Source organism: Cydia pomonella, chromosome 7, assembly GCF_033807575.1.
Source record: "Cydia pomonella isolate Wapato2018A chromosome 7, ilCydPomo1, whole genome shotgun sequence".
NCBI lineage: Eukaryota > Metazoa > Arthropoda > Insecta > Lepidoptera > Tortricidae > Cydia > Cydia pomonella.
Window position 1 is genome coordinate 8,930,024 of NC_084709.1, and position 25,914 is coordinate 8,955,937.

At 35.8% G+C, this 25,914-nt stretch overlaps 1 protein-coding gene across 5 annotated transcripts in view; it reads right to left on the reverse strand.

The window, feature by feature from the left end:
* Window positions 1-25,689, reverse strand: part of LOC133519756 (cAMP-specific 3',5'-cyclic phosphodiesterase) — a 588,515-nt gene extending 562,826 nt beyond the window's left edge. For 4 of the 5 annotated variants that reach the window (XM_061853837.1, XM_061853836.1, XM_061853835.1 and 1 more), the window contains exon 1: window positions 6,167-6,669. In XM_061853837.1, coding sequence (XP_061709821.1) covers window positions 6,167-6,654 — 488 coding nt within the window. In that variant the 5' untranslated portion in view covers window positions 6,655-6,669. Of the gene's footprint in view, window positions 1-6,166; window positions 6,670-12,900; window positions 13,459-25,401 lie in introns of those variants that run through there. The other variant, XM_061853844.1, reaches the window with a different exon arrangement.
* Between the last annotated feature and the right edge of the window lie 225 nt (window positions 25,690-25,914).

The following is a 25,914-nucleotide window of genomic DNA, read 5'->3' on the forward strand; positions in this document are numbered from 1 at the left end:
GTTTCATTTGGTACTTTGCAATAAATCTTAACTCATGTTTCGTGTCTTAAAACAGTGTCAGTATAATGTGTTTCACGAATGTTAATTTTTAACCAAAGTTTACCATTAACATGCACTTGCGTTTGGATATTTCAAAGCGAAATCTCAAAATTATCGACCTGGGCACTTCTTTTATGTTCTTTTGTTAATTCCAATTTTTTCCAAAATTTTTGGGGGACTTCGATGATTGCAGCTGTGGAAGATCGAGATTTACGAAAAAAATATATTTTAAAACGGAATAAAATAATAATAACAACGGCACATAAAACGTAAACAAAAATAAGGTAATTTTATAGAATACCTAGTTAAAATAAATAAATAAACATTATAGGACATTTTTACACAAATTGACTAAGTCCTACAGTGGGCTCAATAAGGCTTGTGTTGAGGGTACTTAGACAACGATATGTATAAGTAATATATAAATATTTATAAATACTTAAATACATAGAAAACACTCATGACTCAGGAACAAATATCCATGCTCATCACACGAATAAATGCCCTTACCAGGATTGGAACCCGGGATCATCAGCTTCGTATTCAATACCCACTAGGCCAAACCGGTCGTCAAAAAAATATATATTTCCAAGACAACACATACATTGATATTGTTGATTTAAAAAATATTTGTTAGCACCGTTACTGGCAATCACATAATGAATAGAGTAACTGTTTAAAGTTTTTAATCATTATGTACTTTTTACATACAGTTTTTATCTTAGGTATCCCATGACAATGCAACGTGGGTAAATAGGCGCACGCGATATTCACTTTGTTTTATAACCTATGTTAGAACTTAACTGCCGTATTAATCATTAATTGCTGGACTTTGATTACTTATACGAAAATTATAGCGTAGTGAGCGACTGATCATTGTTCAGATTAATGACAGTGGTAAACAATGCTTATGTTTGTGGCGTAGTTACGCCATACCTAGTTAATTTGTAATTACCGCTCAACTGAAGCGAGATTTGGTGGATTTATTACTCTGGTGACCACCGTGTAATCAAGGCGTAACTAATATTATGATTTATCGTTTTTTTGACGTATTTTTTAGGTATTCAAACAGTATGACTATTCATTTATCCCCTCAGGCGGCTGCAAAGTTTGCAAATTGGCCAGGCTGCTGGCTGCAGGCGGATAAGTTCTTCCCGTGCTCTTGCGCGTAAAATGCGGCGAATAAGGGCCAGAACAGACGGACTGCAACTTAGATGAAAACTGCACGCCTATGTTGCAGTTAGCGTGCAGTCGGCGAGCAGTTCCCATACAAATTGCAGTCGGGTTGCAGTCCGTCTGTATCGGCCCTACAGGTTCTAACCGGGTCACCCTTAAATCTGTGCGTGTGAAATGATGAAATAAAAACCACCTAAATGACCCCTACTAAGAAAAAAAGATTACCGTGAATGTTCCAATTATTGCGTGCTTATTACAAATAATTAATTTTATAATTATTATACATGTACAATTAATTAGTGCCGTTTTTTTATTTATAAGTATAAAATATTAGTCATATTTGTATAATTATATATATTTTTTAATTTTTAGCTTTTGTGCAAAATTTGTTTAAACATTTTTAAGATGCATTTTAGACAAATGTTCGTGATTTTTTTCTATCAAGCGAAAGTCAAAAAATCAGGGTTTGAATCGATGGAGTTACTAGAGAAAGGCCTTAAGATTGCTAACTAAAGTGGCAACTGTATTGTGATCTAATAAAGCGATAAAAAATTTGGAAACTTTTTTTGCACCTTAAGGGGTAAATAGCTTAAAAATAACAAAGCTACTGCCTTGTTATGGTCATAATGGATTTACATTCAAGTTTCAGAAAGCAGGTGATTATGTAAGAAGAGAGGATGGCTTTATAGAAACTATTCAAGTCTGTTATAATTATTCGAGAGTAGAACATTACCAGCATGGCACTTTTCTGACTATTGAATCATGGTTATTATAATAGTACATTTCGATGCTAGTGCGGAAAGTATGTCATTACTTCACGTGAAGAATTACATTTCTGCACGTGTATCGAACGACGTTTTTTTAATACAGTTGCGAAAAAATAAGAAAAACAACAAGTATTTTTATATGCATGTTCTATAAGACAGAAACATTACCTCAATATCGTTATTAACGATTATTTGTGTATCGTATATTTAAATTGTATGAAAACAATATGAAAAAATATGCCTTTGGAAACTTAAAATATTCTTGCATTAAAAAAACGCCTCTGCTTTGACAGGCGTTTCTGCAGCTATTCCGTTTCATTCAGACAACTTATTAAGAACGGTTTTTCAATATTGAATATTAAAAAATAAACGTATTATATTGATGAAGAGGTAAGTAATAAAATATGAAATATGCTTATATTTATTATTTTTACATTAACAGTAGGTTTTTATGTTGATTACGAATTTTAAAGGAAACTAACATTAACACTCATCAATAAGTAGTCTGTGGGGAAGAAACCTATCACTATTTAGCAGAGATCTATAGCACAGTTAAACTAAGAAAGTGTATACTAGAAATTTATTCAGTGTTCACATGAGAACTGTTATTGACCGACTGACTTACATAAAAGTAAACAAACAATTCATAGAACCGTTGCTACACAAATACAAATTTGACAGGGTCCCGTCTAGTGCCAGTACTGTGGCCCCTTAAAATAGGCGTAACCAGATTCTACAAATATCACATTAACATAATATTTCAATACGCCCCCTTAATGTGCATATTCAAAATAAACGGTAACACAAATAAAACATATAAAAACAAATCAAAGTGATATCAAAGAACAACTATAAAAAAAATAAACAATTAACAAGCAATGCCCAAACCGCGCATGCACATATAGTGCTTTTCTCTAGGCAGAGCCTTCGTTAATATGTCGGCGAGCATTGAGTCGGTCGGTAAGTACTTTAACTCAATACTCTTATTGTCCTTTAATACACTTCGTACAAAGTGGTACCTTATGTCAATGTGTTTACTCCGAGAATGAAACATTGGATCGTTCGCAAGGCAAATCGCCCCCTGATTATCTACATGTAAAGATAATGGTGCAAACTTACGTAACCCAACTTCAGTAAGTAAGCTGTTCAAGTAGATAGCTTCCTTCATTGATGAGGCTAGACTTACATACTCTGACTGACAGCTTGAGGTGCTGACACATTTCTGCTTCTGCGACTTCCACGACACACATCCACCTCCTAACATGAAAACATAACCGGAATAAGAACGCCTATCTATCAAACATCCTCCCCAATCAGCATCCGAGTAACCATGCAAAGATTTACCTGTCTTTTTGTAAACAAGTCCATATTGTTTTGTATGCTTTAGGTATCGCAGCACACGCTTTGCAGCATTCCAACATTCCTCATTAGGGCAATCCAAGAATTGACTCAATACAGCCACGGTATTCGTAATATCAGGTCTTGTTCCCGTAGAGAGATACATCAGTGAACCTATAATCTCACGATATGGGTACTGTTCACTGTCACTGCACTTATTTACAGATTTTTCAATCTTTTGCTTAACTTCCATAGGCGTAGATATTGGTTTACTTTTATCCATATTAAATTTGATTAATAAATCATCAATGTATTTTTCTTGTGACAATTTCATGCTTTTGTCACATCTGTCAAACTCTATGCCTAACATATATTTCACAATGCCATTATCTTTCAATTCAAACTTAGTGGCCAGTTCCTTTTTGAAATCTTCGATGCATTCACCTCTTTGCGAAGCGACGAGAATGTCATCCACGTAAACTAATACAAAGAGTTTAGTTTGCGAATCTATATTTTTGAAATAAAGACAAGGCTCATTTAAAGATGCTTGTAATCCCATGGACTTCAGCTGCTCGTCCAGTCTGATGTTCCATTGTCGACCAGCTTGTTTAAGCCCGTACAGCGATCTTTTGAGCCTGCACACACTGCCTCCAGACCTCAGGTCACATAACATCTTGCTAGCTCTTTCATGTATAAGTGAACCTGGCCGCTCCAATCGTGTTAGATCTTGTAAACATTCATCTAGGAGATCTGGCACCTTCATATATATTTCCTCTTCTAATAATCCATTTAAATATGCCGTATTAATGTCCAACTGATGAATTTTAAGATCCAGCTCCACTGCAAGTGCAACTAATAGTCTTATCGAGTCAAGCCTAGCGACCGTTATTTCGGCGACTTCAACGAAATCCACACAGTCTGCATACTCTCCAGTCGACTCAACGCCTTCTTCCGTGGAAACCTGTGGCTCTACATCAACCATGTTTTATATCTTCCGTGGACGCCCAACATGACCTCGCTCCAGTCGTGGTCGCCCTGGACCTCTCTTTACTATCCTATCACTAAACCTTCTGGGAAGAAACCTATCACTATTTAGCAGAGATCTATAGCACAGTTAAACTAAGAAAGTGTATACTAGAAATTTATTCAGTGTTTACATGAGAACTGTTATTGACCGACTGACTTACATAAAAGTAAACAAACAATTCATAGAACCTTTGCTACACAAATACAAATTTGACAGGGTTCCGTCTAGTGCCAGTACTGTGGCCCCTTAAAATAGGCGTAACCAGATTCTACAAATATCACATTAACATAATATTTCAATATAGTCATGAATTGGAACAAGTGGAAAAGTAAAAAGCACTAGTTCGCGAAATACAACTTTCCGCACGCTAAACAGCTACGTAATGCAGCACTTTTTGAGCAACTGTATTAAAAAGTATATTCAGAGTCATCAGTGTTTTTGTGCTTTATTGTTAAAATCCCCGATAAATTTAACTTTTGACGAAAATAAAACAAAACATTTATTTACAGACATTATGGTGCTACTTTGCCGGCCTAGCTTACTAGCACTATACACGCGTATATCGAAAATTTAAAGGGCCCCATGTACTGTAAAACGTTGTACGTTGTTTCCTCTTTTATTTTATTTTTGTATAATAAAGTGTTTTACTACTACTACAATACACGTGCGAAAAGGTACGTTCCTACTTTTCGCACCTGTATCGTAATGTACTATTTCATCACACTTGCTCGTTTACGGTTTTACTGAGATGGAATTGTTTTTATTTCGTTACGCCCATAGGCATATTGGGCATAATGTTTTTTTCAATAAGGTATAAATGAGTTTTACTTTTAAAATACTGACGTAAATAATGAATTACTTTTTGTGTATGTTTATACATATTTAATTTAATAGCCGTTTTAAATATTCTGACACAATTTTCAATCGTGACTGAATGCCGGTCCTAAAAATGCACAGGCCTTCGATGCCTGAGCTGTCAAAAGACAATATTTAATACATTTGAAATGTCACCGTGTTTAAGAATTATTTCGCTTTAGTTTTTTCTTCACAAGTGTAATGAAAAACATTGTGTGTGCCACGGGCGGTGCAAGAATTCTGAACTCGTGTTAATTTAGTTTTCGAAAAATTAACACTTGTTCGTAAATTCTTGTTTACCGCCCTTAATATTATACACATTACACAATGTACTATTTCTAAGTGGGTAAGTAAATCGAAATTGTATAATATTGAAAGATAAATATTTCATGGCATTAATTTGGATTATATAATTTGTAATATTTTCGGCTAATTTATTTTCGTCGCGTTAGTGAGATGAAAAACCCACTCATCATTCACGACGCTTTCAGTTTTTAAAAATGTCGCTTATTGGGTCTCAATATGAGGGGCCTGTTCATACAAAATCACTAATAGTATTATATTATAGCTTGTATTTTATTATGCAATAGGCCCCAGCACGAGGAGAAACGACCTTTGGTCCTTTTTTTCCCAAAGAACTATTATTTGCTTAGCTATAGACTTATTCGAACTTCAACGTGGTACCACATGATATGGTGAATCCTATACCTTTTTAGTTTAGATTTTATCAAAGATTATGTCTTTGATAGACATTTTTTCCAAACTGTAATACTTTTCGCAAAAATTTAAGAAAACTGTCAACCGGGACATATTTCATACACAAAGGGGTGGTTGCGTCCGAGGAAGAGTGCGCTAAGCAACATACCTATATAGTTTGTCTTCCCCATACGTTGGAACGTAATTTAACCGAATCATTAGTATTACAAGAGCGTGCACTTTTATTTCTCGTCAGGTTTGTACTCACCGAACGTTAGCGAGCGTGTGTCTGCGGCTCTTGAGGTATCTGCCATGGTACTTCTGCAGCTCGCCGATGCTGCCCTGCTCCGCCTGCATCCTGCCAAGCGGCGCGGGCGCCTCCTCGCCCTGCTGAGCCGGCGGCGCGGATGGCGACACGCTGCCCACGCCCCCCCCACGCTTACGCGCTTTCCCCGACTTCCTAGCAGCAGCCGAAATGCATATCTTTACTGAAGAAGGACTCCCGAATCGCTTCTTGCTCGAACTTCTCGAAGAAGTGTAAGCTGTGTCTGTACTGCTTCTGGTGCTTTTGTATGACGGAGTGAGAGTCGCGTCTGTCGCGTCTTCGAGTGGCCAATCTGAATCGTCTTCCTCTTCTATTCCAGGAAGGGGCGACTGTTGGCCGAGAGGTCTCGGTGAGCTTATAACTGGCTCTGGAGCAACTGTAAACAAGGCAATAAAAATATTGAGCAAATTTGTCTGCGAGAAGGCTTGCATCCACAGTAGTATAAGGAGCTTACTAGACAGTGTTTTGCAATACCTATAAACTGAAATAGATGTCATATACCAAAAAAAAGTGACGAAGCCCACATATTACATCTAGTTTATAATTTATAAATACTAGTATGATTACTTAAAAAAACAAAAACAAAATACTTGATAAAATAATTTGATTTGGTTCCAAAGTTGTAAAGACGTAATACCTATATTTTTGCATTGCTCGTTAGGATACGAGTGGATTAAGAGAATGAAGGTATTGAAATTACGTATTCACAAGTCGTTGCTACTACGTCTCGACAAAGGCACAATTTAAGCGAGCAATTAATGTCTTCCTGGTGAAGAATTTGCGGATAGAATTCGGTATAAGACTTGAATGACGAAAACAATTGGGTACTTCGAAATTTAATAAAAATGCTTACTATTCAAATTTAATAAGAGAGCAAGCGCTGCAAAATATTGGGATCCGTGGAATTTATTATGCAAATCATATCTACTGGGAGTACTGAGGTTGAGAAAAACAGGCCTACAGCAATACCAACACCACAAATTCAATCTAAGATATCTATGTAGAATTAAATAAGAAAAAAAAGTAGGTAATCAAAAGATCAACCATTTGTATATACCTAGACTACCTAGAGATTAAGACGTCCTCAAACTCTAGCAGCAGTACCTAAATAGCGAAGGTTTAGTTAGCAAAGTAGAAGTTAGAGAGCTGCTTTCATTATGCAAATATCACCTACACAAAAACTAATACGAGTAGTTACAGTCTCACCAGCAGAATTGTGTAGGAAAACTAATGGTAGCTCCCTAAATGGTAAGTACCCTTACTGAGTTGTAAGCATGGTTAGTGGAGTCAAAATTGTTGTGGGCGTTGTTATGTGTGTTTGCCCCCAAAAATGAGACGGGGAGAAGATTTATGTATGAGATGAAGTTTTACAATGACACCGGATTGATTTAAAATTTAAGGCACATATAAATTTCAAATCATTAAAAATGGTCAGAAACAAGACAACCTCTATAGCTTTTTGTTGGGTAGTGTCAATTAAACTTAAGTAGGTATGTTACGTACCCGGTAAATGTGTAAATATATAGATGAAAGCTCGAATCCCGAATATAAGAGAGAAGGTTGAGGGAGGCGATGGCTGAGATACGCGTCATACTCGTACTCGTGAACGGGTGCTCAGCTGTTTGTGGAGACTGGTCTGTTTAAGCTAGCTTTATTTTTGAGTATAATTACAGTGAGACAGCTCATTCGGTTCTCGTATGTTGCTTTTATCTTAATGAATGTTTTAATTATACAGAATTTTGACTCTTGGAGACTCTATACATCTCTAAGGATAATTTAGTTATGACATTTAGAGATATTTACACCTCTAAATAATTTAGATAATTTTTTGTATCTGTTTGTGTTGTTTTATTATAATTATCTTAGTCTCTTTTGTAATTCGACATTTAGAGACTTTATACATCTCTAAGTAATAATAATACTTTAGTTTGCATTAATATTTTCAGTTAATTGTATTTTATAATTGTTGATGTGCTTGTTTTTACTTGTATGTAAATTTCATATTGACGTGTAAAAGTGCCCTTATGGCCTAATTGCTGAATAAATGTTGAAGTTGAATAAAAGTGCACAACCTAAATTAGCTGATACCTCGCCAAATAAAATATATCCTCGCTCGACACTCGAATATATCACATTTAGCTACGGTAACAGTATTACGCGCATGAAGATAATCAAAACTTTATTGTTAGTTATGACTGTTATGAGGACACATTAACTAAATATACCTACGTACTGTTTCAACCGTTTGGAATATTATGGGCTCTAGCAAGTCAAGGGCAAGTCAAGGGCAAGTCATTTGTTACGCTATCGTGACCTTGCGAAATGCTATTAGATAAAATAAACATTACATTTTTATTCAAGCGACTTAATTTCCAAAATTTTTAAGGAATAATAATATGTATAGCCTCTAAACACGGAATATTTTAAGATACCTACAATAAACTAAACGTGTTTCAAACCATTATAGCAAATGTATAAATAAATAGTGTGAGTTGCGTGTTACCTTTGGTAAATATAGCAAATGAAAAAATTAACAATTTACATAGATATTCCTTTCTTTTAACTCAGCGGAATGTGAAGTGACGATGGCTTTATTTTTTCAATAACAATAAATAACTAAGTAAAACATCATTGTAATTGGCCGACTTAGTCATTATTACAGTTTTGACTGATATAAATAATATACTTAATAGCAAAAACAATGTGAAATAGAGGTGAATTGTCAATTTTGCTAAAAAAAAACTTTGTAGCTACGTACATATACACACACGAATCTTTCGACACACGATTAAAAGTTTTAGAACGCCATTTGACTTTGATCCTTATTCTTTCACTGATATGTGTTAAATATCAAAAAGTGGCGCCATCTTACCGGGCATACCGAGCATACCGGGCAGAGGTTATGACGCCATCGCACGAAACGAGCCTCCTGCTTCCCTTCGATCGACCTTTGGCCTTTGATCTATTAGATGGTGCCACTTTTTTATATTTAACATATTTCACACATATCAGTAAAATAATAAGGATCAAAGTCAAATGGCGTTCTAAAAGTTTTAATCATGTGTCAAAAGATGGCAGTAAATTTACTGTGGCTACAAAGTTTTCTTTGACAATTCACCTCTATTTCAAATTCTCTTTGTTTTAATAGGTACGTATTTGTTAAATGAAGGCTTAAGTGACCTTTCGATGCCAAACAAATATTAATCATATTAACGCATATTCCCGCTCCAATTATTCGATGACATTGTATTCATTCATTACTACAATTTATGTACACAACATAGTTAATGGATTCCACCCAATATTGAAATCGTACATATGTATATGTATTATGTACCTTTTTAAATAGAATCTTAAATTTCTCTATTTACGTAAACGAGTAACATTTACATAGTAACGAATTAACAGAATTGAAAATAACAGTTTGGTTGTCTAGAATATGAAGGCTTTGAGAAAACCGAATACAGTTGGATAAATTATATTTGTACTTTATATTTTAAGATAAAACACTAAATGTAAATCTTTCTACATTCTCCTTGTCTATTCGTAAATCGTGAACCACCGGAGGTGTGCAAAGAGTACATAGCATTCATAGATAATGGACGATTTTCATTATTATAAATATCCATATAAAAAAATTAAGGCTAACTAATACAATAATTAAAAAATTTAAAAATATGAAACAATGGGGCATAGCCATGGTTAATATTCACGAATAAACGAGCTTAAATATTTTCTATAATATTAATATTCGAAGAGGAAAATGGGGACTACGCTTACATGAAGAACCTGTGGCCCCCTTTCGTCTTCATGGAATGACGAATTGCATAAAATTTTGTGACAGTAGGTAATATTAGAAACTGCTGAAAATTATTGATAAGTATTGATCTGTGCTACTTATATTGTTTATGTCGGCATGGGCAAATTTATATATTTTAAATATTGCTAAGGATATGGGCGACATTTGTAACAAGCGAACGTAATCCCTTTTTACCAAAATAACGATTATATTATCTACTTTGTTCAGTTTGCAGCAAAAGTAGCAACTCAAAGTACACAGTGACATATCTTGTAGGCGGCAAGTCACCGCTCGCCTCAGTAACTATAACTAGTGAATACATTATTATGGGAGGTGCCCGGACGTCATTGCAATAACCCTGTCTCATGGTCCACCCAAATTTCAATCCATACACCGTTATACTGTTCACTTTTCCTATATTCCCAAATGCCTGCTGTTACCGGTTCATGGGTGTCTATTCTTGCGCCTGGGAATGGGTTTCAGCAAGCATTCTACATGTCATTAAAGCTCTCCAAAGTTCCTCTCCGTATTGGATCTACATCCCCACGCAAGTCTATCAAAAGACCGGGATTCATAGGCATGTGAACTTTACCCTAAAATCCAGGCGTGCAACCTGATCTCGTGACACAAGTGAAGAACTGATTAATTAAACAGCGGTCAAAAGGACAAATAGTTCCTTGAATAAATGTATTTAACTCTTTCATCTGCCCTTAATTGCGTCCTCGGAGATGTCCGAATTTCAAGTCATTTGACTTATCTAAACAGTTGCAAATAGTCAAGTAATTATTCTCTTAATATTTACTGACTCATCAATCATTATTCTGGGGTTGTCGGTCTAAAACGTTGAATTAACTTAAACAGAACACCCAACATTCGGAACAGTTGCCTCCCCTTCGTTCAATATTTGTGTAAAATACGACCACTCCCGCGTATTATGTTGCATAGGCTCGTCGCGAATTCAAATACAGTATACCCTTTTGACTTCACCAAATATTTCATCACCTCGTTCATCAATCATTGCACCTCTGGGGTGCTCTAGGACAACAACAACAAATATTTCATCGGTGAGTTGAATTGATTTTGAAGATTTTTGATTCTGTATAAATATTTTGTGTATCACACTGGACATCAAAAGGTAATCCTTAACTGAAATAAATCAGCTCAATCTGAGGTCATCTTAATTGAAAAAGAGTCAGTAATTAATCTTAAACTAGGTTTTTAACATTTTCAAAGTATAAGAGCTAAGAAAGTGAGTTAAATTTGTAAAATGTAGCACGCAAATCACTATTTAAAATAACAAATCGTCGACATTGTGTCTAAATAAAAGTAAGAGGTACATTAATTATTTTGAATAGAGCATAGAGCTTTTCAATTAACGTTATCTGATATTTAATTCACAATATGCAATAATTAATATATTGTTAACGCTAAATTAGACCATAAATTAGTATTAATCTATTTTCCTATTAAATTTAATTTGATATATGTTTAGTGAGTTGGTTAGTTAGTGCTTCTGGGCATTTTCCGCAAATCGACAACCATTGTGCCTATATTTTGCATGAAACGAGGTAGCGCTACTCGAACCACCCTAGCTCCCCCACGAAGCCTAGCAATGTTTTCAGATTACTAACTGCCTCCTTTAGTATACACGGAGACCTGCAGTGCTTGCAGTCTAGAAGAATGTGTTTTTTTGTTTTCTCTTCTTCCATGCACACTCTGCACATGGGGCTGTCTGTTTTTCCTATATTGTGTAGGTGTTTGTTTAGTGTGTTATGTCCTGTTATTAATCCTACTATTTTACGTAGTAGGTGCCTAGATATTTTCAGTAGTATTTTGATGAGCTTGTAGTTCAGTTCCGGTAAAATATCCTTGGTCTGCCTGCATGTGTCCATTTCATAGTACTTATAAGTTTATTTCTTGATTTGAAATTATGGTAATGTGAATCGCGCTCTTAACGTTCTTTTGCTGATATTTTATTTATATTTGGCTTGGTATTTTTTGATAAATATAGAAATAACATGAATATAAATAATATAATTCAGCTAAATGATTCTATATGGCTCTGTATACCTACCTAATTTGTGGTCATTAATATAGGCAATAAAATATGAACCAAGCAGAGTGAAACCTATTTACAGTGAATAGAACTTCGTGTTAAGTTTATGCTTTAATTACGCCAAAACAGTAAATTTCGCCATTTCAACACTAAATTCATTTTTCAATTATGGAAATGTACATTTTAAGATAAGTTGTTGGTGGTTGCATAAAAAAAATACAATAAGTAACTAGTATTATATCAACTTGAAGGGAAAACGTATTGCTTTCAACGGTATTCGTACCTGCGACCTGATAATTCATACTTCATACAAAAGACTGAATAAGTACCTATAATTGAAGTAGTGCAATGTTATGGACGATTCTTTAATTTAGAAGTCGCTACGTGTCTCTCTATATTTATTGTCAATAGGCGGAAGTAATTGAATGATTTATCAGTTTCAATCAAAACCTAAAGCTGTCAATGTTGGTCTCATACCGCGCTCAAAGCAATAGATTTTTATTTCATTTGCATTTAAATTTTGTTAAGCTATGGTTTTGCTTATTTTAGTACGAAATTAACAAATATATATTTTTTACAGACCAGTAAAAATTGATAATTAATATCTGACAAACGTGGGATGCGCAAGGGACCCGCGTAACACAATACACGTTGTCACTCGCTAGATTGTGCCTTAGTTGGTCGGTGCAGTCGTGACCCGAGCACGCAATGCAAATTGTATACACTACAAATTAGCCAAACTCTTTGTAATTTCATAAGCTATCAGTTAAACCACTAATGTTACTAGATAAAATATAAGAAAATATGTAAAATAAAACTTACCGTATTCTTCAAGAGGAGTGGGCGGACTTTCTCCGCGCAGCGCGTAGTCGGCGTCATCGACGGGCGCCGCCGCGCGCGCCCCGCACCAGGGCACGCAGCAACGGAACACCCCGCCTCCGACCACCGTGCTGCCGTCGATACACGAGCAACACACCGAGCCACCTTCCGAATCGACCCACTCATGCGCATACAATCGCGCGACTCACTCACGGAAATCACCATCAATGCACTCAACACGTACTCCAATGTTTGGCACTTTATATAACAGTGAAATATGTATAACAAGTCAGTCTTCGAAGTTAGCTTACAAGTGATATGTCAGTCGAATCAACAAGTAAAAACAGACGCAAGGAAGGAAGGGAAATATGTCTTCGGGATTTATAGAATCGTAGAAGGGATAAAAGGGAGAAAGGTGGGCTTTTAATCTTCAGTTTTAGCACTGTCCAGTTTTTACACTTCTATATACTCGTAAACAAGGAACAATAATGAATATTCATTGTTCTTAATTAATTGATTACATATTTTAGTCTAAAGTCTAACCCATACTTTCTTTTGGATCTGAAATTGAAACCGTTTATAAGTATGTTATCGGATCACTATGTACTGCTATTGATATTTATCTTCATTTGTTTATTTAAATATATACCTACTGATACATGCGGCTAATAAAATTGTGTATTATTTGTAACAGCATTAAAACGTCATACCGGGTGTAAATCTGACATACAACAATTTGTTACTTTTGGTTGGCAAGATACCAAGTTGTTAATCGTTCCTCACAATTCATCAACTATGAACGATTTTATCGGATTGTGCACGGTATGTACTTTAAAATTTTACAAACAAGTTAGCGTTATATATTACACATCGTGTAAACGGTATCGAGGTGTTGGATCGAAACTTGGTTACTTGGTAAGAGGTCTGTCGCTTTCGCGGGAAATGGATTGACTCCAATGAACTAAATTACACAGACTTTAACCTACATAGGAGATCTCCCTAACTTCAAGACTGCATAACAAAATTATTAAACAATTACGTTGACATAAAAAGTAATATTGCTAGATAAACTATACTAAAACATATGGGGGACATTAACGATCCAAATTGAGATAAAACTCATATATATTATTATTAAATCTACGACTAATTACACGCACATATGGATGTGGATAAGCAATAACATGACATGATTCCGCTTGTACGTTTGGTTTAAATCAAAATCGTTGATTGGTAACCAAGAGATGAAAGGCACCCATTCCCGACGAGATGTTTTTGGGCGCTCGAACGAAGTGAGAACTCAAATAGTCCGAGTCAAATTGGGTGCCTTTCACCCAAGTTACACTCTACTATTTCATTTTGAATACGGGGAATGTTTACCTATTTTACAGAACATAACTATTTAAGTATAACCTTTTATAGTCTTTATTGAGGGTCTCCTCTCCTTCTTCCTCGCGTTGTCCCGGCATTTTTTTTTTCTTGATTTTATTTATTTAGGTAAAAGTATCGTTATCATTTTTCCTGGACCTTACTTTGCGTAAAGTTATACATAAGTAATTTAAAGAGTTCTAGAAAATTTGTTATATGGTTTCTGTGTTCGTTTATTATTCATTTGTGCTATTCTATTCTTGAAACAAAATATGTATAAAAAATTACAGAAAAAGTATTCAAAAAGCTAAATTTTCAGTTTCATAGAAAAATCTAGTATCTTGCTTGACCCCAATTTGAAGGCATTAAAGTTATTTTTAACATGAAGGTCTTAGTATATCTGTTTATCTTATTTAATAAAATAATCTGTATAAAATGTATTTACAATTCATGTACCTATTAAGTAGATATTACCAAAAAAAATCTATTTATTGACAATAACAATATACATAATGGATATATACAGATGATTACTATAACTAGCTTATATCTAAAATAGGCCCTTGAGGCATTGTACCAAGAATGCTGGCGGCATTTCCTCGTTGTATCGCAATACTGATACGTTGTGCGAGGAAGCCGCCAGCTCTTCGGTCACCAGTTACGTCAACCAGACGTTTCGCGATTTCTCCAAAAAACTTGTGCGCGCTGGGACCCCATGGACCTAGAGTTTCAACGCCAAAAGGTACAAAATGGTACTCTCTACCGAGGCTCTTATATTTATTACGTTTCAAAATTTCGGCGCTTTCCGCCGCTGCGCCCGCTTTTACATTAGTCCGTTGGAGGTGGGACGGTGCCAGTGTGTCTACGCAGGTAGCATCCCACACTAACATCCGTCCCAAGCTCCAAGGAACCAAGGACACCCCATCAGGCCTCTTGCCATCATCCCTGATAATGCCAGTTGGCTCAAGAAGAGCAGGCACATTGATGGTGGCAAGAGATCGACGAATTATGTCATTAAGCGACGCATGTCTTGAAAAACGACCTGCACTTTTTTGACAAGATAATCCGTGGTGTCCCAGTCGGTCCACGTCCGTGCCACAAGAGCATATATGTGGCCTACATACCGAAACCCCGAGTCGCAAACCAGTCGCCAGTCTTAGGGAGGTCGGATCCAAGAAAGTACCAGTATTAGGTGAAGGATGGGCATGTAGCCAGTAGCCGGCTTCCCGGGCTCCGACCGCCAAAAGTCTCGCGTGATCTGGACCTGTACAGTTGTTTAGAAGAGTATTGTAAGTTAAATCACAGTAAATATTATCCCAGCTCCTTTGTGATTTTGGGTTGTCTGGAAATTGTTTGCCCGGGCAAGCAATTTTAAAAGCATTTTTAGCATCCTCAAAGCCCGTAATCTCATAGTTTGTGGGCAAAGCCCTTAAGATATTTCCTATGAGACCAGACGTGCTATTAATGGATGCCAAAAAGGCTGAGGAAGCCACACTGGAAATTTTGCGAATTCCTAAACCTCCGAACCGAATAGGGAGGGACGCTTGAGACCAGGAAGGCTCACTCAGTTGAATGTTTAGAATCGTCTCTAAACTAATTTTGATCAAATCGTCTATAGGCGACAATAAATTTTGATGTTTCCAAAAAGGACAGCAGCGGAGCACATATGTAAATTTAGGGACAAAAAGACAGAATTTCAGAATCACGAGAGCATAATGAGGGCTAATTTCGAGTAAACTATTCGTGTGACTTTTGAATTTAGATATAGAGTTAGAAACATAATCAGGAAAAGATTCTTCAAATATAGGAGAACCCAGGAGGCAAAGAGAATCCTTGTCTACCAATTTTATATTAGGAGCCAGATCGTCAAATTTGGGTTTTAAGTCGGTCAAAGTACAAGAAGATTTGTGAATAAAGAGTTCGCATTTGCTGAAATTCAAATCTAAACCAATATTTTCGAAACTGCTTCTAACAAAAGACAAATCAGAGAGCACAGTATTCACGTCGCCTCCTAGGGTTCCGTCGTCTAAGTACCAGACGTTGAATTTTGATTTTAAATTTTTAATAATTGGATTTATAGCCAAACTAAAAATTGCTGGCCCGAGAGGGTCACCCTGCTGACAACCAACCTCAGAAGATAATTCATGTGATTTGTACATTAATTTAGACGAGTCTGAATAACAAAAGAAAAGGTAATTGTACAGTTCCGGAATTTTGTCCTTAACTTCTGTCAGCAAAGTGTCCCTATTAACCGAATTAAAAGCATTTTTAACGTCAATTTTGACTACAATTTCACAATCATCGAATGAAAGGTAGGTCCTTAGGGCATGGACGGCTGCCTCGCACCCACCTTTCGTGCCAAAACCTAGCTGTACTGGTTCAAAAAGGGACTGCAATTTTGATCTAAAGTGTCTAACCGCAATTTTTGATGCCAGACGTCGTAAAGTAGACCCCACCGCAATGGGTCTCACCCCTCCGTCCTTTTTGGTTAGGGCAATCAGGTTTGCACCGTATAGGATAGGAACAATTTCGGTGTTAATTTTGAACCAAAATAACAATGAATTAATGAACATATTATGTTCAAAGAAATGTCCTCATTTGGATTTCACGTGTGTTAAACTCAGTGTGTACACTATGTGGCATAATTTTGTTTTGAAGCATAATGAACCTCACATTTTTTTATTGCACTATATTTTTGCCTTACTTGCCTTATCAAAAATCCAGAAAGGTGGCATTTTCATTAGTTTAGTATATTTTATATATAAATAATGTAAGTATAAAATCAATGCTCACGGGCGCAATTGCATGATTTGCATGTATGTAAATATTTTTTAAGTCTCATGAAGTGAAATGTTAATTTCTTTTGAGAATAACATCGGCTTAAGGCTTGATAACTTGCTTGTGTTCTAAAATTTACTTATTATCTAATTACAAATGAGAATTCATAATTTTAGCCGGTGGATTCAGAATATGACGTTTAGTGGGTACATTAGTATCCCATGCATGATCATGACAATAACGTTATATGTAAACACGTCAGTTATTACGTATATTTATTTAATCTTAATTGCACAATACATAATAGTACAAAAAGCGGCCTTAATGCAGCATGGCATTTTCTACCAGTCAACCAATGGTTCAAAACAGAAAAATTAAGTAGGAGCAGGGTCTTTGAAAGTAATATTTGACAATTTATTCTGTGAATTTTAGAGCCAACTGCCCCATGGGTGTTTATTTTGTCACCTGCTTATTGCAGGTGACTAGACATTCTGTACAAGAATCATTTTTTCCACATAATTCAATAACGTATCGTGTGACTGTGTTAACGTCAAAATGAAAAATTGAGTATCAATCCATAAATACGGATGCCCATATTTTCATGTATGGAGTGAATACTCTTTGCTTATTTATTTCTCTATGCCGTCGTACAAAATCCCTGACAAAGCACGAGAAAATAAAGCATTAAAAAAAAAATTATAGGCTTAGAAACGGGTGATTTATTATAAAACCGACTTAAATCATCGAAACCAAACCCCACTTCAATATGATTATTTCGAGGAGCACCGATAGACTATACTATTTTTAAAACTTTAAATAAATCGTCGGGGTCAAGTATTAAGATACATTTACAATGGGTGCCATCTCATATAGGTCTAACTGCTTGATTTGCTAGGGAAGCTCTAACCGACGGAATAGTATGTAATTGTTTACCATACCATACTGGCTGTCTAAACATAGTACGTTCTAAATGCCGAGATTTATGGAAGGAGCATTTCGATGAGAGGTCTCTGAACAAAAGAATATGGTACAGAACAATTCAACCTAATCTGTGTCAAGTGCCATGGTTTAGAGGATCTAGTATGGGTAGGTTAGACATTGTAACAGCCCTCAGACTTCGATCTGAACACATTCCACTTAACTGCTTTGCTTTCTTGATACGCAAGAGTCATTCACAAAACTGTACGGAATGTGGGACAAGAGAAGATGCTACTCACATTATGATGGAATGTATCCGAAACGAAGCTGAAAGGCAGGCTTTTATAATTAAGCATAAAATTAACATATTAAATGTGGGTACATGTAACTATATTTTAGCACACCCTTTGTCTAAAACTGCTAAAGATTTATACAAACTTGTTAATTTAGGAATCAATCATTTGATTTGTTACAATGGGGGTGACATCATCAAACATGATAAAACCCCTTTATTTAATAAAGATTTAAAAAAAAATTATTCTACACCATATGATTTTCCAGAAAATACAATTACTTATATATGTATACGAGTATATAAGTTATTATTAATTGGGTGGGGTAACCCGTCATTTTAACCATTCAGCAAGTATGTTCTATAACAAGATATATTTTTTCCGCAAAGATATCGAGGACTTTTTTGTGTAGAATTTAAGAAGCTTTAATGTTGCCTTACACTATATTTTCATAAAGAATGTAGATTTTGAGTAAAACGCGAATTTCTCCTGGATGGTACACATTTCCAAGATGGCTCCCATTCCTCGAGGGCCCCAAATGTCAAATGGTGTGGGCATAAAAAATAAATAAATTCCATGACTGTTCCCTGAGATTTCGAGGTTGGTCCTAATCCGATTATGCTAATTATAAATAGCCAAATATAAAGGTAATTAATTAGGTTAGCAAATGTAAAATGGTATGTATTTATAAAAGATCTACATATTATGTAAATTACGAATTTGGAAAAAAGAAATACATATGATATGGAGTATCCTTCTTGTTGGCGAGGTAGAAATAAACTGTCGCAGCTTGACGCCTAACGCAACCCATTATTTAAGGTTACCTACACAATACTAGTAGGTACAGGAAAGAAATGCCTACGCAACATGACTTATTAACATTTTGATATTCAGGCTTTTTATTAGATTAAAATTTTGCACCGACCATAGTATTTACAAAGCGTTTATCGAAAGCTTACATCCAAAAGAGACCTTTTATGCAATGTTTATTTCCACGCTTCTCGTTTAGATACTACATTTGAAACCGGAAATGCAATAAGATTAATCTGTTAATCCTTGATTCTAAAATGAAAATATGTTTTGTCGGCGGTAGATAAATCAAATAACACAGTTAATTAATATCTTAGATAATGGGTTTCTATAGTATATTCAAACAATTACTTGTCCGTAAAGCGAAAGGGAGACAAACAATGATCAGAAATAACTGATTATGGTCACATAGATCTGTTGATTGCCATGTGTACCTACGTAATTATAACTTCGGTCAAACCGTCGACGCCAACTAACCTTGTTTCAGAACCCGGGCACGTGAAAAGAGCAATGTGTAAATAAATCGTTTGATTCGCAGCTTCGGACGGATAAACCAATTTTCACGTTTCTGGAGAATCTCTTTTAGCAAATTTCTATAGGTATTTAGGTAAGTAGGTTACTGGGGGCGTCGACCGTTCCATCGCAAATCCGAATTGGTAAAAAGCAGTATGTGTGTATGCGCTACGTAAGTATAGTTATACGTGTTTATGGATTGGTAACATTAATCTTGTATATAGGTATGTGTAGCTTAGAGACCCGAGATCGCTACGTAACTTTATTGAAATACCAGGAATGCTGTATCCTGGATTTGGTACCGACACGGTAGGATAGTAAGTACCGCTATTGACAATAAAATACTCTATATTGAATAAAAAAGATACATGCTTCCAATCATTGTACTAAACACGAAAATTACCACAAATTCAAGTAAGTACCTACGAGCATGCTAATCACATTCAATTATTTTTTTAATTGGCTACACCACCGCTCTCTAAAATGAAAGTTGAATTAATATTCTTAAAAACACATTTTTTTCTGAAACCTTACTACACTTCTACAATCAATCACTCTTTGGCCATGCCAAATGGTTTTATAATATAAGATCTATATGTAATTTTCATCTCCATAGATAAGTAAATTAGTTTTAATATATCAGTAGTGAGATGGAGTTGACTTACCCTTGACCAGAATTTAGGAATGATGCAAAGAAAGGATAAAGATTGGACGGATAAGCGTCTCAAAGGCAGTCCCTAGACCCAGGCTTATTGACGTGCGTGCGACAATCCCTAAAAAGTACCAGAAGGACAAGAATGCCCCAATTTTGCTCTATTTACCCTTTATAAGTATGACGTGTGACCGCGCTATTTTGTATGGGTAAGAGTATCTAGCTTTATAGCACAACAGTAGACATTTATATCAACGAATGAAATAAAAACAAATAAAATTACCGTCGACAGTGTGATTGGTCTTGCTAAGTGTTAGAGAGTGTTACAGCCAGCAATCAGTTATGTCACCTTTATCAAATAATTATGGCATGCTCATTATTGAAAAGCGACAACAATTAAAAATAAGCAAATGGATGAGGCCCTGTTTAGACGGATCTATAACTTGTATGCGATTTTCGATTCTTTATGCTTCTATTTCCATTATATTAAAAAAATACCTAGTCATTTAAATCGTACTATATAATTTTCGTACTAAATAAATGTTGACTTGCTTAATTTAATCCCACAATGCTCATCGTTGTACTTAATGTGGCCAAGATACTGAACTTTTTTATGCACAGAGCATTGATAAGCTTATGGTGTTATCCATAAACGCATAACAAGTCTAAATTAGCTATGAATCGTTTGTCTTTATTTGTCATTTTGACTTTTGTATTTGTAAAAAGGGATAAAACACAATTTAACTAATTCCGGCTCGTAGTTTTAGGAATACGGGGGTTAATTATTAGCGTTATTTAACTTTTATGAATCAGTATTGGCTAATAGTGATCTGGTAACGTGGCTATACATTTTTGTAAACGGCTGATTTGCCAGTGCACAGTGCCAGTGTCAAAGAAAGTGAGTAGGTAATGGAAAAAAAACGAGTATTATGACTACGATAAAAAAGTTTTAAATTAAGGTTATGGGATCATTAAATATTATAATTACGTATGTACTGGAATTTCTTCTCATTCTAAGCATAATCTTTGTCTCCTTTTTGCCCTGAATTTGTCTGCATAACCAATGTAGAATCAAAACGAACCTAGCCTGGATCCACAAACAATGGAACAATGCCATGAACCAGAATGCGGCCAAAGTTATAAGAATCGAGATCACAATTGCAGTTAATACTTTTGTTTCGCAATTTTTTTCTCTGAAAACATACGACATTTACCTAAATAAAAAACATCTTGGATTTCACGGGCCTATAAATCCTGATTTATTGATAAGCTTGCGTGGGGATAGAGATCCAACACGTAGAGGCCTCACAGAATGTCTGCTGGAACCCGTTCACCATTCATAGGCGGAACATTAGACACCCATGAACCGGTCGCAGCAGACATTGGGACTATTTTAGAAAAAGTGAACAGTATAACGGTCTATGGATTGAAGTTTAGGTGGACAATAAGACCGGGTTATTGCAAAGACGTCCGGGCACCTGTTTGCACTATGTTTTCACTAGTTATCAAGGCAGGCTCTGACTTCCCGCTCACTAGATTGGCCTCAAAAACTGCTGTCGTGAACATTATTATTGAAGAAATTAAAGTTTACTGATCTATTTAGTATTACTCTCTTTTGCACATAATAACCTTATTCCTTAATAAAAAATGTAAAATATGTATTACTGATTTCAAATTAATACGAAATAATAAAAAAATATTCAAAGCGATTGGCAATTCAACAAATAGGTATCACCGATTAATCCCAATAAGGCCTAGTTTACCCTCTGGGTTGGAAGGTCAGATGGCAGTTAAATACTAGTGCCTACGCCAGTCCTAGGGATTAGTTGCCAAGCGCGGACCCCAGGTTCCCATGAGCCGTTGCAAAGAGCCGGGACAACGCTAGGAAGAAAAAAAGAAGAAGAGGCAAATACGACAAATAAAGAAGTATTATAATGAAAAATATCACATCATTGATTTTATTTCGCTCTTAGTATTATCTATCACGTGTATTAACTATATCGCATGGATATTCACTATTTCCGCTTTAGAATACCAATAGATTAATACCATTACGAATTATGCTTTCATGGACAAAAGGTCGTTCATTTCCGTTTAGTTCATTCACTTTGCGTCTATCCGTAAATAGAAATCGAAATAATAAAAATGTAATTTTCTAAATTGAACATGCTTTCGGTGTGCATTTTTTTTATGCTACGTCGGTGGCAAACAAGCATACGGCCCGCCTGATAGTAAGCAGTCTCCGTAGCCTATGTACGCCTGCAACTCCAGAGGAGTTACATGCGCGTTGCCGACCCAAACCCCCCATCGCCCTCGTTGAGCTCTGGCAACCTTACTCACCTTGGTTTTAATGACTAGCATCGGCTTCAATTTATTTGTAATTGTTGATGCAAGAAAACTGACACTTTATTCTTCCCACATAACTTCCTTCTATTGATATGAAAACATGGAAAATGTTGATGAGAAACTTAATAGCCCGTAGGGAATAAGATGGGAATTGAGAAATAGTGATTGATCATCTTCCATTACATATGTCAAGTTCCTTAAGTGATTTAGTTTCAACTACATTATTTAGAAAACCAGTCTTCCACAGCGCAAACAAAAACGTTGCAAAAACTGTAAGTACCTACTGAAATGTTATCGAGATAGTTTTTTTTTTTATGTATACTGTACAGGCAGCAGTAAAAGTAGACAAGCAGGCAGTGTTCTAGGTACGAAACATGACTTCATCGTTTAAAGAACAAGAGAACTGAACTTTTCAATTGTAATTTTTACTATCCCTATAAGACAGGTTTACCTAGTTGAGAGCTCAGGACACTATTTCTAGGCTATCGAACAATAGAATACTCCTAAAAATGAAATTTTGATACCTAAATAAATCATTTTTATTTTTTTCATTTTCACTGTGCATATTATACACCGTGTTTTTATTGAATTCCGTTAATTTCGGGGTATTGGTAAGTACGTTTAAGGAAACTACATGACATAGTTAATTTTCCAAAAAAAAAATATTATTGAATATTTTTTTAAACATTTTTTTTGTTATAAAGAGTAATTAAATGTTGCATATAGCGTTGTTGCTGCACGGACATTACATTTATCTCAATCAAACAATTGAAAACTGTGACATATCAATGTCATTTCGAACATCGATCGTCCGAGATAGTACTTACGTTTAGTAGCAAATGTATTAACCCGTACAAAAACTAATCAATATGTGAACGGGCCCTAAGGTAAGTGTACACACTCGTAAGAGCTTTATAAGATAAAAATAAAATATTGATTATCTCCGAAATGGAGTTAATTAGAATACCGGTGTCTTTGAGAAAGTTACTTAATTTAAGCTCAGGAATGCACCCTTGAAATTAACGCATATAAAAAAAACACGGTGTATATTTAACAAAAGTAAATATGATATTTAAATCGTCAAACCATCACGCCAAGGCCGATCGATCAAAGTCATCGTGAAAAAAAATAGCTATTAATGATATCTGACGCTAACTAATAATACCGATTACTTCCACCGCTCACCTGAGGGCGGTTTTTATTATGTTACGTACCTATACGTAACACAATAAAAAATGACAATTCAAGTATGGTTAAGTTTTCTGTACTATTGTATTTTTCTTCTATTGATGTGTGCAATAAAGAGTATTTGTCTTTATATAAACCAACTGATATACTTATAGCAAAAAAATACGCAAACAGAAATTTGGGTGCTTAACCATTTTTCACCAGGAGAAGAGAACTGACGTATGGCTTTTGTAAGAATTGTGATGTGAATGTCCCAATCAATTTTCTCGTTGAGCGGTCGCTGGTTCAATTGAAGAGTCATTTTTGTACTACGCACTGTTAACTAGGTAATTGTATGTACAGTCAAGTATAAAAATATGGGTGCACACATCTTACTCAAAAACATGTCCCACAGCTCTAATGTTAGCGAATTAAGAACTATGGGACATATACTTGAGTAACTTTTATGCAACCATATTTTTACACTTGACTGTACATATATTCGATTCAACCCCACTATTAAATGGGACTGCATCTAAACTTTGTTTATTTATCATCTGGTAATACAATACTTGTAATAAATTTAAATAATATAAATGAAAATCGAATAATTATTTTAAAAAATACCAGAGACTAATCAATAACACATACAGTCAATAAAGGCAAGGAATGAATTTATTATTAATTTTAATATGTAAGAACCAAAACTAAATACAAATAGCAAGATAGCTGACGACAGGAACGACCAAGACAATTGTAACAACGCATTAACTAATTCCTTTTGCCTTATAAATAGTGTCCTGAAATGGCCACGCGACCATTGTTCCTGGCTCAAAGCAGATGCAATTAAATTATTAGTGTTATTGTCATCCAAGCACTGTCTCATTCACTACGACTAATTACAAACAGTGCCAGGCATCTATTCATCATTGTCTAATCGGCCTATGACACGTCACGTATGAAAAAGAATAGTAGGTTAGGGTAAAAATAAACTGTATCTAATTATAATAAAGATGCAACCACCCCACCTCTCGCTGCTGTTGTTTCTTCCGTCAAGAGATTATCTGTTACGTGATGTGCCAGAATAATAATTTAGTCATATTTTTACATCATTAATGTCAGTCATTAGGTACTAACGCTCCAAAATTATCTTACGCAAACATAAACATACATACATGCTGACCGACATAAACATGCCACAGGTTGCCCCTGTAATCAACAGGGATGTAATCAAAACATATTTTTTCAGTTTGGTTATTTTCTACGATAATATTTTATTGTCGTTTAAACTGAATTACACCGCTGGCCTTGCATACAATTTGGACGAATTTTGGCCAATATACTTCAATTGTGCGTAAGTCCAGATGAGCGTGTCCGGAGAGTCCTTGACTCTGAAAACGTTCATTGAACATTCATTAGTCAGCAAGTATGTTGTGCCTACGAATTACTATCTACACTACCGTGCCGTAAGCGTTAATGCATGTTTATAACCGCGTGATATTCAGATTAAACGCTTATCTCTTTTGTAACCGAGTCTGCGTTGCATACCTACAACGAATGTTTTCAATCATTTTTTTTAAATAAAAATTGACTTTGAAGATCAAAACAAATCATAATAACCAGTACAGTGATCCGATAACAATCTGAATTCCATGTTACCTATATATCTAATTGATGATAATAGATCACCAATTCTGAATCACATAACAGATTTACAGTAACGTATCGGTTTACCGCGGACACAAACACAAACAAAGCCCGATGGCACACTGCACTGGGTTAGCACTTATGTTTGAGGCAGCGGCCGCGACGGCTTCGGCCCTATGCTACGATCAGGCGGCTCGAGCTGTGCCGACCGCACGGCACGACGCAGTATCAGTGCATTTCATACATGGCACATGACTCGACGGGCACGGGCGGCGCAGCAGGCCCCGAGCGTCGCGACGACCGACAGACCGCGACTGGATAGAACGAAGCGCCACTGCGCGTCGCAGCCTAGGGCGCCGCGAGAGCGGGACGACCATACCCGCTTCAGCTCCGACGCTACACCATTTTAGCCCTTGAACCTTCCCTTTTAATTCTCATTTACGTTGTTCAAGAAGAGTCACTTATGTTTTTGCGACCGCAAAAGGGTTTTCACCTCGCGAAACGTCCGGCGTAGCGGTGTTACGT